This window comes from Phyllostomus discolor, chromosome 11 (genome assembly GCF_004126475.2).
Source record: "Phyllostomus discolor isolate MPI-MPIP mPhyDis1 chromosome 11, mPhyDis1.pri.v3, whole genome shotgun sequence".
In the NCBI taxonomy this organism is placed as follows: domain Eukaryota; kingdom Metazoa; phylum Chordata; class Mammalia; order Chiroptera; family Phyllostomidae; genus Phyllostomus; species Phyllostomus discolor.
In genome coordinates, this window is record NC_040913.2 from 70,013,069 (window position 1) to 70,025,611 (window position 12,543).

General features: G+C 54.5%; 1 protein-coding gene across 1 annotated transcript in view; it reads left to right on the forward strand.

The window, feature by feature from the left end:
* ANK1 (ankyrin 1) overlaps positions 1-12,543 on the forward strand; it is a 229,778-nt gene that overhangs the window by 95,987 nt on the left and 121,248 nt on the right. Inside the window, exon 2 of the mRNA XM_028526395.2 lies at positions 8,058-8,159. Coding sequence (XP_028382196.1) covers positions 8,058-8,159 — 102 coding nt within the window. The remainder of the gene's footprint in view (positions 1-8,057; positions 8,160-12,543) is intronic.

Here is a 12,543-nt window from a genome sequence, read left to right on the forward strand (position 1 = left end):
GCAGGCAGCCAGGCCCACAATACGGAACAGCCATGATCCGAACCAGCGGTACTGGCAGGGGCCCAGGGACCCGGCATGGCTTTGCTGACTATTTGTCATGACTCGGTGTTGAGTCTGCTCTTGGCAATTCCTGATGTCACCCCCCAAGACTTGGCCAGTCCTGGCATCTGCCCCTGAGATAGCCCCAGGAAAAGGTGAGGATGGTCCTGGGGCAGAACACCGGGAGCTGACTCCAGCCCTGGGTGATATTTCACTAACACTCGCAGACCTGAGTGCAGGGATGAAGGAGATGGTAGTAACAGATCTGCGTCCTGCCTCTCGGCTGCATTTCACGTCTCTGCTCTTCGGCAGAATCTGGAAGAGGCTGATTAGCTAGGATCTCGGGACACAGTGCAAGAGCTCAAAACATGCAAATTGGTTACGGGGCATAAATAGACTTTGCTGAGCTCACCCTGGCAGCCTTCGCAGGCTCTGGGGCCCATTCATGAGGGCAGTGGGGGCGGAAGGCCGGGCGGGAGCGCCATGCAGCTTGGAGCTCCTCACCTCCCTTGGACGTGTGTGCCTCCTTCTGCGGCGGCAGGGCGCCGGCTCCCCGCCGGGCCCGCACCTACAGCTCCGGCCGCACCCCACCCCACCGCGCCCTCCACGCACCCCCTCCTCTGGGCTTGGCAGCAGGTGCCTTCCCTCCGGAGATCGCTTCGCATTAACTTTCCCATCTGACATGATAATGGAGAGAAAATGAAGAGATCCCATTAGTGGCTGGCTGGAGGGCGGGCGGACGGGCGCAGAGTCCGTGCCGGAGCCGGAGCCCAGCGCAGGGAGCCTGTATTTTTAGCCAGATGCCGCGTAACTTGCTGGCGCTTCCTGCGCCGCCGTGCAGATAACGGGGGCGGGGGAGCAGGGAGCCGGGGCTCGGATTGCAGCGCGGGTGCCGGACGATGGCAGCGAGACAGGGCAGGTCCCGTCCAGACTCTGCGGTGAGTGACGACCGGCCGTCCGCGGCCGCTGGGCCGGGAAGCTGGGCGCGCTGGGGGCTGCCGTGCGCGGTGCGGGCCCCAGGGCCCCTTGCTGCGGGCTCCGCGAGCGCCAACTTTCGAGAGGGTGCGGGGAGGCGCTCCGGGCGGCCGCCGAGGCTTCAGGCAGAATCCAGAGGAAAATTCCTTTGGCTCCGAGGCTGCCGCGGCGGAGGCGGCCCGGGCGGGCCAGCGGCGCACGCGGGAGCGCGGAGCTTCCGCCCAGTTTCCCAGAGGGGACCCGGGACGCGCGCGGGGCCCTAGCTGAGGCCACGTCCCCCTCACTCCGGGAAGAGAGTCCCACCAATTGGATTCTGCTGTGGAGCCTCGTGGCTGCCCCTCACAGGGACCCAGCTGGACCAGAGGGGATGCCCGGCTTTGGCCTGGGCCAGAGAAGGGTCTGCTTCGCCCACCACCTTCCACCACCTTCCTGACCCCTAAACCTTAGCAGCACCATGGCGCGGAGGTCCAAAGGTTGCAGGTAATGAATGGGGCGAGAGGAAGGCAGACCTGTTGTGTGCCCAGGAGCCTGGCGTTTTCCATGTACCTTGTCATCCTCACAGCTCTCCCAGCAAGCTGTGAATCATCCCATTTCAGCAACGGGGAAATTGAGGTCTGGGAACTTGTACCGGGCACAGCATCAAGTGGCAGAGCAGGATTCACACCAGGTCTTCCCAACATCAAGGTCCACCCTAGCTTTCCCGCGTCCCTGCATCTCCCAGCCTCCAAGGCCCCGGCAGGGACAGCACAAGGCATGGCCAGGGGTTCCCAGGCCTCACAGTTGTGTTGGGAAATGATAAGGGAACCCAGGACCCCCCTGCAAACACATCGTTTCCTCAATGACGCCTTTAATGTGTTTATTTTATCTTGGCCGGTGCTAGTCTGATTGGGGGTGGCTGAGGACACTTTGTGAATCTTTAAAGAACAGCTTCTGGGTGGGAGAAGGAAAGAACCCTAATGAAACACACACACCCTGGCCCAGGGCTCAATCCCGTTTCTCCGTAGTCAATGGGATAGAGGCACACTACACAGGTGTGCCAGCTGGCAGGAGCCGACTGTTCTTCCTGGGAGGCCCGCCGTGGGCTCGGGGGTTCCAGGCCGGAGTCCTGGAGGAGCGCTCAGACATGGAGAGCGGCCCCCGCGGCCAAGCAGGCCGCTGCACGGGAACCCTGCCTGCTGTGCTTAGTCTTCTGAGTGTGCTGCAGGACCCGCAGCCAAAGGGTCTAGAACCTCTTCCTGCAAATTCCGACAATGACTTTGTTCAAGGAACTGCATCTTGCCCAGACAAGACCCGTTGGGAAAGAGAGACTGCCTTATCGCTGTTTACAGAAACTGATAATAGTTCAGTTCCCATTCATCTTTTGAGATCAGTACGTGGCACTAAAAGACCTTGAAAAAGTCAGTTACGACCCGTCCTGGGAAATCTTGGGCTGTCTCAAGCCCCAGAGAGGGTGTGAGGAGGCCCTGGGACTCTCCAAGCCAGCCTGAGAGTGAACTGCACCTGGCAGCTTCCCAGAGGGGACCCGGGACGTGTTTCTGAAGCCCTCAGTGCACCTGTGTCACAGGCACACTGACATTTAGCAGTGCGCGTCCGGCCCGCCTCTCCCAGGACACTGGAGCCCCTCCGCCACTTCTGTATGCTGTACTCATGTCACCCCACTCAGGAAGTGCAAGTTTAATAATAGTCTGGGCGTCTCAGGTAACCAAGGCTTCACCTCCCCTTTCCTGCGCAGCCCTTATAACAACTGGAGTACCAAGAGGAGATCTGTTCCCTTCCTCTCTCCTCCCCTCGCTTCCTCCTGGAGTGAGGGCTGAAGTGGGTACACTTCCGCCCCTCCAGCTGGAGCGGAACTGGAGAGGAATATTCTGGGCACTAGAAAGCGACTGGCCCGGGAGGCAGGACAGCAGTGGGGCTAAGAGACAGACCCTGGAGGCAGGCCACCTAGATTCCAGTCCTGGCCAAGCCAGGTACTAGTTGTGTGACTTTGGACACGTTTCTTAATCTCATTCTGGCTCATTTACCCCATCTAGAAAAAGGAGACAATAAAAGTACCTGCCTCGTGATACTGTTGGGGGGACCAAATGAATGAACTGAAGTAGAGTGCTCAGCACACAGTAAGAGCTTTATAAAACTTACCGGGTGGGGCAAAAGTAGGTTTACAGTTGTTCATATGGAAAATAATATCACAATAAATAATAACACAAGAGTAAACTATTATTTTGTGTGCTCACAACTGTAAACCTCCTTTTGCCCCACCTGCATGTTGGTATGAAAGGAAGTTCAGGGAAATCACGTGGATTAACCAGCAGGGGATGCAACCAAATGTATATACCCCCCTCCTCTCCTCAGTGCAGGTACAAGCCGCTTTCTCACAGGTAAAATTAGGTCCAAATGAAGCTCAAGATGAGGAAGGGGCAGAGACACAAGTGGGCAGCCTTGGTGGGTGGGATGCTCAGAGGGCGTGACAGCTCCTCGGTGGTGACACAGGACTTAGGGTCACTGTGGACTGATTTTCTGGACACAGGGCGAGCCACCTGTAGGTCCTCTTGTCTCCTTCCATGCAGAGGCCTCTCGGAGGCTGCCCTGCCTCCGCGGGGACAGTGGGGCTCCGAGGGGGCCGGGGACACTGCTCTGATTTATCACAGCCCAGAGATACTCTGGCTCATATTTTGTTATTGTTGCCATCGGTGTCTTCTTGGTTAGTATTTACTCAGCTAAATATTCTGAAAGGAATATACTGGATTCTTTGGACTGTCTTTCTGCCCTATTGAATGGTACAGGCTGTTCCTAGAAGCATCAGGAAATTGCGCCTCAGACAGGTCACTGAACTGGAGGTAGTCGAATTAGATAGATGGGGAGTACGGGCTCAGAAGAGCAAGATGGTGAAAATGAAGGCCATTTGCTCTGGAGCTTAACTATCCCCGGCAAATGGGTGGGGCTCAGTGAGTGCTTGCAGAGTGAATCCATGGGCGCTGCCTGCACCAGGGACCCTCTTATAACTGAGTCACTTTGTTTGTCAAATCACGAGGTCAGGGACCAACATTCTGATTTATCTTTTCTCTCCGCTTGCCCTAGCAGCATCCTGAACTTGCAATAGAGCCTCAGTCAATATATTGTAGAGTTAAACTGAGCAAGGCACTGTGGGCGTGACAGACACCATGACCCACAATTCACCTGTCAGATGCCCAGGGCATCCTGCTGGTGTCCTGACCACTCTAGGCCTGGAGGAGACCCATAGGAAAATGAAAAAGCCTTAGCCACGGAACCCCACTTCTTACTGTCTAGGTGGCCTTCACTGTCTCCTTATTCCCACCACCTGTTTTATCATCAGCGAAGGAAGGACTGGGACAAGATGACTCCTTTTCAAGGGCCTGTCTCGGCCCTAACACAGGACTCAGGGGTCAGAGCTGGGATCTGCCGGGGACCCTTTCTCTGCCCTGGATCAGCGGTTTGATTGGCAAAGGCACTCGGTCCATCCTAAGCTCTACAACCTGTCACGGTTGTCGAGACACCCTCAGGTTTGAAATCGCTGAGAATGCACCTCAGGGTCAAGGGCAGGGGAAAGGCGCGGGCTTTAGTCCAGGGGTCCTGGGCAGATTCCCCGACTGGTGACTAACTGCAGAACTCGGGCAAGTTGTGAACCTCTCCAGGACTCAGTTTCGCCACCCCTAAGATGGGGGCAACAGTGACACCTACCTGACCAGCTGTGGTGAGGATTAAAAGATGTTACGCTGTAGATACACTTGCTCGGTGACGGGGAATGGTGTCACGGTTTCCTGATGGCGTCCACACACTGGAGAAACTGTTTAGCCTTCTTTAGCCTCATCCGGGCCTGGCTTCCCTTGCCCTCTGGCTACGTGCTTGCCTGTCTGTCAGAGACACAGCTCGCTCCTCCCCTTCCTGGGCTCAGGGCGTTGAACCGTCTCACAGTCTCATGAACCTATGTTGCGTCTATGTTTACCCTCGGTGCTCAGGTTTTCGTCCCAAATCCTATTATTCTGCTACAGAAGGTAGTTTGGGTAGGTGGGATCGGTGGGGTATGTCTCTCTAACTCTCTCATTCTCGGGGAATAATGTAGTATTTTTTCCTAATAGTTGGATATAAGAAAAAATATATTCATGAATGTATGCACACACACAATTGTGGACAGGATTTCTGAATCAGCAGGCACAGACAGACACTTCCCTGAGGGACTAGACCTTTTGTCTGATTTCTCTAGGAATCCCACAGATGGATCCTCATTTACGACATGTGTCCTCCCTCACAGGTACCTTGCTGAGGACCCTGGGGACATGGGGTGCCCTGAGTTTTAGACCAAGGGAGGTCTTGGCCTGGTAGATGCTTCATTCTTGGAAGAACTCAAAAGAGGTAGAAGATTTGGTCCCCAAGAATGAATAATTTGGCTGGGGAGACAAGACGTACATAAATCAAATCACTTGAGAAAGATGTATCTAAAATACACTTTAAAAAGGGAAGATCAAACTCCCATTTCTATATTTCAAGAAGGTAGACACTGAGCATCCGAGGACAGCATCACAGAGGAGGTCGGCGCTGAGCGCGCCTGGAGGAAAGGAAGGGCTGGAGTCGGGGAAGGAGAGTGGCGGAGGGCTCTAGGGTCCGGGAATGACCGGGGCGTGGCCCTGGAGGCGGACAGCAGTGGGAATGCCAACGGTGGAGGGGTGGTGGGGGTGCAGAAGGGGCTCCCCTGTTGTGTTGGGGGCAGTGAGATCCCAGTGTGTCTATGTTGTGAACAGGCAGACGCAGAACTTTCTGGAAGGGGTGGGGGAGGCAGAGAAAGGAAGAGGCTCTTCTAGAGCACTGTGGAGGCCTGAGATGGCGGGTGGGAGGGCCGGGGCTGCCCTCACTATGAAGGAGTGTCTGTAAGGCAGGAGGATCTTTCGTGCCCCAGGTTAACTGTGTAATTGCAAAGGCATGTGCCCCCGGTTTAGGGGGGAGATCGGGGTTCCATTTGTACAATACTGAGATGGTTGGCTGTAGATTTTGAGTGTTCCATGTTTAGGGATGATCATTGTTAACACTTGCATGAGTTATGGCCCCTGTCGTAAATTACCACAAAGTCAGTGGCTTGAAACAACAGAAATGTATTGCCTCGTGGTCATGGGGTTACGAGCCTAAATCAAGGTACGGGCGGGGCTGTGCTCCGTCTGGACGTGCTCGGGAGGAGTCCGCTCTTTGCCTCTTCCTGCTTCTGCTGGCTGCTGGGCCTGTAGCCGCATCCCTTCCGTCTCTGCCTCGTCTTTGCGTCGCCTTCTCCTCTGTGCGCCTCCTTTTCTGCCCTCAGTAAGGGTGCCTGCCACTGGGTTTAGGGCCACCCTAGGTCATCTACGGTGATCTTATCCCAAGAGACGTAACTCAAGTACATCTGCAGAAACTCTTTTTCCAAGTAAGTGGCACTCACAGTTCCAGGGATTAGGACACAGACATATCTTTTGGGGGCCACCATTCAGCCCCCTCTTGTAGGATGTTCTCCAAGGACGGTGCCTGAAGGGGGAGACAGTGTCCCCAAGGGGAGAAGAAACCGTGAGGCACAGAGGGGTCTTCCGGCGGAACGGCATCACACATTTCACCTGTGGCCTGTCCGGCGACAACTCTGACCCGTCAGACTCCACCGGAGTGGGCGCAAGGGCTGAGCACGGCGCTCAGCCCTTGCGCTGATATCATATTCAATAATTATCATAACATATATTACTTCCTTTTGGCTTCACAGCAAGGGCATGCACAAGGCCCTACCCTCCCTGGCTTACAGATCAGCAAACAGGAGCAGGGGCTCGTGATAACGCAGGGCTCTCAGCGACCCGCAGCAGGGCTGCTCCAGGCCACCAGGCCCCTCTCCAGTCATGTGCCCTCCCTCTACACTTGTCTGCACTCCCCAACTTTATTTCATCGTGCCAGCACTCACTCTCTCTGGCTGTCACTCACCCTTTTCTTTTTGAAAGACTTTATTTATTTTAGAGGGAGGCAAAGGGAGGGAGAAAGAGAGGGAGAGAAACATCGATGTACCAGGTAAACATCAATTGCTTGCCTCTTGCACGCCCCCAGCTGGGGACCTGGCCCACAACCCAGGCATGTGCCCTGACCAGGAATCGAACTGGCGACCTTCTGGTTCATGGGTCGATGCATGACCCACTGAGCCACACCAGTCAGGGCCGCCACTCGTTCTCAATACAGACAAATGTTTGAAAGGCTGGTGTGGCGGGCTGAGCAACAACCGTGGAACCAAAGTGCTTTACCCGCATTCCGTATGAGGGCACCTGTGCGTTAAAGTACATGTTAAGCTGGCAACTGAGCAGGGAGGTTAAGTTCACTGACTTCAGAGACAGACAGCCTGCTTCGGACTCCGGGCCGTCCTCTCACCTGCGCTGTGACCCTGCACAAGCCATTCTAGCTCTCCATGCCTTGGCTCCCTCATCTATCAAATGGGGGCCACAACAGTGCTCACCCTGGGTGTTGTCAGTGAGGATCAAATGCGTGTCTGCGTGTGTGTAAACATGCAGTGCTGACAACGGTTCTTTGTGCACAGTAAGCGCTATGTGCTGTTTACTTAAAAAGCAAAACCACAAAATAGCAGCAGGGAGCACGTGTTCGGTTCCTGTGGCGTCTGCACCGTGGCTCACGGGGGCCACGGGCTAGTGATATGGGCCCTTTGTAAGGACACAGAGCCCTTGGAGACATCAAAGCAGCAAGACACCTGGCTGTGCTGGGCATTCAGCCTTAGAATGGAGTCCGCTCTCAAAAGCTGGTGCCTCCTGGGTCCCAGCCAAGAATGTTTGCTCATAAAAATACCAAAAGGCAGGGAGGCTGGGCTTGAAGGCAGCCTGGCATTACAGACCCCAGAGCAGCTGGGCCACGGGCTTTGGGCCCGTACCACACCTGGGCACTGTGGTGGGCACCAGGGTGTCATAACTGCGGGGTGCGAGGCTGCCACCGTGACCTCGGCCCTGTTGGGCAGCCCTGGCCTTGAGTGGGACCTTGAGGTAGTTACCACCCAGAACACACTCACAGCCTGCTGTTTCTCCCCACAGGCCGATGCTGCTACCAGCTTTCTCAGGGCAGCAAGATCAGGTAACTTGGACAAAGCTTTGGATCACCTGCGGAATGGGGTAGACATTAACACCTGTAACCAGGTAAGTGGGATGGGGACAGCGTGTGGTCTCTGAAGAGTGAGTGGCTCTTGCCTGATGCCGCTCCCGGAGAGTGTCAGTCCGCTTCTATTAACCTTTCCCCGGTGGCCTCAAAAGTCCCCAGCGGCTCCCGCCTGCTGAAGGCCCTAACCCTGGTGCTCACATCCCTGCCCCAGTCCAGGGCCCCACGGAGAAGGGCTGGTGCCTGAACAGTGTGGGCTGGCCCGGGCTCCATCCCCTGCGGCTTCTTCCCTTAGAAGTTGCCACCCGTCCCTGCTGTGGTCTTAGAATATGTGGTCTTTCAGAGGGGGCAGGAGGAAGGGCTTTGAAGTATGTTGTGTCAGCGGTGACATTAAATCTCCTTTGTCGGTCAGCAGCCTTTGAGGCTTCTCTGCAGGCAGAGCAGGAAACAGTGATGAGGACTGGCTCACGGGGGTTGACAAAGGCGGGCTGGCTCAGGTGCAGAACCAATGTGGTTGGAATGGCTTCTCTGGAGGTTTCTGCCGCCGAGTCACAGGGGCTTGGTTTCTGGAGGGGTGGTAAGGAAACGGAATGCACGCCGGACTGATCGGAGGGCAGAGTCAGACCCGAGGTTGGGAATTGACCCAACAGAGAGGAAATCACCCCCTAGAAAAAGAAGAGGGGTGTGGCTTTGGCTTCTGGGTAGGATGACTTCCGTGGGTTTTTGCTGGCCCATGAAGTTGTTCAGGTGCACATGCTAATTCAGTTTCCAATGTACAATAAATTTACTGTGACTTTTTTTTTACCATTTTAACCATTTAAAAATTGTTTTAAATTGTGGCGAAATACACATAGAATCTAGCATCTTAACCATTTTTAAGCATACAGTTATGAATGTATGAATGTACTGGCATTACATATTGTAATTACAATATGTACTGGCACTATATATTTTAGTGAAACCGTCACCACCCTCCATCCAGAGAACTCTTTTCATCCTACAAAACTGACAGTCTGCACCCACTAAGCAACAATAGCCCAGTCCTGCTCCCCACCCCCTGCTGACCCCAGCCCCTGGCAACCACCCCAATTTCCATCTATGAATCTGACTAGTACCCTAAGCACCCTGTGTAAGTGGAAGCACACAGTATTTGTCCTTTTGCAACTGGCTTACTTAACATTGGTTCATCCATGTTGCAGGGGCTGCATGAGGTTTGCAGACCAGCAGGGTCAGATTCCAGGAGTGCAGGTTAACTTTCCCACTGGCAATGTGTCTCTGTCCCTCTGCCCCCTGCTTAAAATGCAAAATACCACTTGCTGTCTCTCCCAGGGCCAAGACCCCACTTGGATTCGGTTGGTCTTCTGTGGAGTAAATTCACCACTAAAAGATCAGAGGGGAGGGAGCTGGTGGTATATAATGGGCAACCGAAGTAGGTGTGTGATATGAGGCAGGTGCCCATGGCAGTGAACTTCAGAGGGGAGGTGAAGCCTGTGGTCTGGACTCGAGGTTGCAGACTGGATGCGGAGGGGCAAGCCCTCCTCCTCTTCTTTGTCCTCTGCCCAAATATGCCAACGGGGACCTAGGACATTTCCCCCAAACGTGCAGAGCTAAAGGTTGGCATTTGGATAGCAGATTGAAACTGCAAACCCATTTCTTTCATGGGAAGAGGTGACTGGAGCTAAGTATGGGTGCCGAGTGAGAGTCCTGGAGGCTCAGGAGAGGGGGCTCAGGGGCCCCCTGAACTGCACCCCAGAAACAGCTGTAGGTCAAGTTGTTTTCACCCCTTCCCACCAGGTGAGGGAATGGTTCTCCTCCCCACTGGGGATGCGCTGCTGGCCGGAGAGGCCCGGCCCAGGCTCCCTTTGTGCAGACCGGGGCTGCAGAGATCCAGACGCACGCTTCTCCGCAGTGCAGTCTCCGACTGGGAGCACCAAACCTCAGGAGGCCTCCCAAGGGTTAAGATGCCAGCTCTCAAAGGAATGCATTTAGCAGAAATGGGGACAATTGAACGTTTATAAGCCTTGAGCCAGGGCTCATTTTCGGTGTGAAATTGGACGATGTTGGTGACACCTGGGGACCGGCTTTGTCCTGATTGGCCTCCTGTCGGTGAGGCCCTGGGGGCACCTGGCTTGTCCCTCTGCTGTCCCTCCTCAGAGCACTCCCTCGGTTCATCTCAGGCCTGGAGAGCAGTGGGCAGCCAGGGTGTATTTACACTTCACTGACACCACTGCCGATCGATGCTCCTCGGCTCAGTGCCAGTGGCAGGTCGCGCTTAGCCCCACTAGAGACTGAGGGGAGGCTCCGACCTCAGGCTGGGGGCTGCAGTCCTGGCTGAGACCAGCTCTTTCTTTCAAAGAGCGAACTGCTGCTAGCAAGGCAGTGAATGTCCGAGGGGAGCAAAAGTAAGGATTCTCTGCAGCACAAGGCCCCCTGCCGCGTGGGGAGTCCCCGCTCCCCACATCTTAGGCCCTGCTGGTCTTTGTCTTATGTTCCGTGCAGGAAGCTGGCTGCAGATGGGCTGCCTCTGGGGCTCCGGCGTTGCCGAGCCTCACTCTGGTTTTATAGGGCATTACGGCTTTTGCTCTTGAGTGAAAAGTGTGGGTAATGGGGGAAGGACTAGAGTAGCTGAATGTGCGTCCTCATTAAACACATTAGTGCACCCACCGGGACAATGGTGCTGTTTGATAATGTTGACAAGGCTAGCCTGTAATGGCCCGGAAGACTTCCTTTCTCTAAAAGCATTCATTCATTGTTTTGAGAAGATGAAAACAGGCTCTTGTCCTGGGGTCACGGCTGGAAGATGTGTTTTGGCTTGAATCTTTTGAGCTGGTGGACTGTGATAGCAGTAATACAGCCAGTGCTGATCCTTACATAAGTAACACACTTTCAAGTAGTATGTTTTGTGGAAAGAATGTGTGCTGCTCGCCTTAATAGGAAGCAATTACTCTAAGTGGTGTGAAAAGAGGAGCTCTTGGCTTACGTAAGAGACATCTGAATATCCAGGGCAGTTTCCTTCCTGCACAGATTATGTCTACTCATTTTTATCATCTTCATCGTCATTATTACGTTTATAGAAAAGAACAGATTCACACGCAAGGACACACGTACACCCCTGCATGCAGCAACGTCCTTCCGTGCACGCCAGCGTCTTTCATTGATTCAGGTGTTGTTCATGCTTCAGACCCATTGTCTTTTGCCCGTGTCCGCCTGCACGTCTCCACATGTGTGTGGAGTGCTGAGCTGTAGGGGTTTCATAGTAAAAGAAAAAGTCCTAGTCCTCAGTTCTCTGCAATGTAGTCCACTGCCAATGAGAGCTGTTGATCGAATAGCCACATAAGTAGGTATGTAAGCCAAACTATGTTAGGCACTGTGAAGGAGAGGAATAGAATTTTATGATAATACGCGAGAGAGACTTGACCTAGGGTCGGAGGTCAGAGAAGGCTACTGTGTGGAAGAGATAGTTGAGCTAAGGGATGAGTAGGAGTGAATGAGGTGAAGGAAGGGAAGGACATTCTAATCACAGGGAACGGCCTGTGCAAAGTCCCTGAGGCAGGGAAAGCACAGAGAGTTCCAGGAAGGCTAGGGTGGCTGCAGTGCTGGGAGCAAGAAGGACCAGATAGGGCTGGAGAGGTGAAGTTGGGGTCGAGCTGGACCTTATATTGCAGGCAAGGGCAATAGTCACAATAGTCTACAACTGGGACGGCGAGCCCGAGGCCCGAGCAGTGTGGGTGTGCGTGTTTGTGCACAGTGCGTGCACAGGGGTGTGCCTGCCCGCTGCTCCTACTGTTAATCCTATAGTTGCTGACTGGAGGAAAGATCTGGGTGAGGGGACAGAGTGGCCAGAAGCAGCAGCAGTTGGCCCTGGGGGAGGTGGAGGGCGGTACTTCTGAGCTCCAAGAGGAATGAACCAAGAGGAATGAAGGCATTTCTGCATTCAACAGCCTGTGTAGTGTTTCTTGGTAGAATATCCATGCTGCTTACAGAAGCCGTGTTCACAGTTCTGGTCTTTATCTTGAGAGCAGAGGGAAGCGGACCGCAGATTCAGGCACAGGTGTGATGTGGTCAGAGGTGTGCTTCAAAGGGCCACACTGGCTAGTGTGCAGAAGACACCTGGGAGGGCCCAGAGGTGGATATGGGGGCCAGTGTTAAGACTGTTACAGTGGTCCAGGGGGAAACATCAGGCCTCTGGGTAAAGATTGTGGGTGTGGAGATGGAGCCAGGTGCACGGGCCTCGGTGTTGAATTGGATGGGGGAGGGGAGTGGGGAGCCCTGAACTAAGAATGACTTCAGGTCCAGCTTACTCCAGAGGTGGAAGCACCATTCACTGTAACCCCGAGTGTGGGAGGGCACTCAGTGTGTGGATACAGGGTGAGGAGGAAAGAACAGGGTTGTGTGAGAGCCTCCTGAGGTCTTTGAGGAATCGAA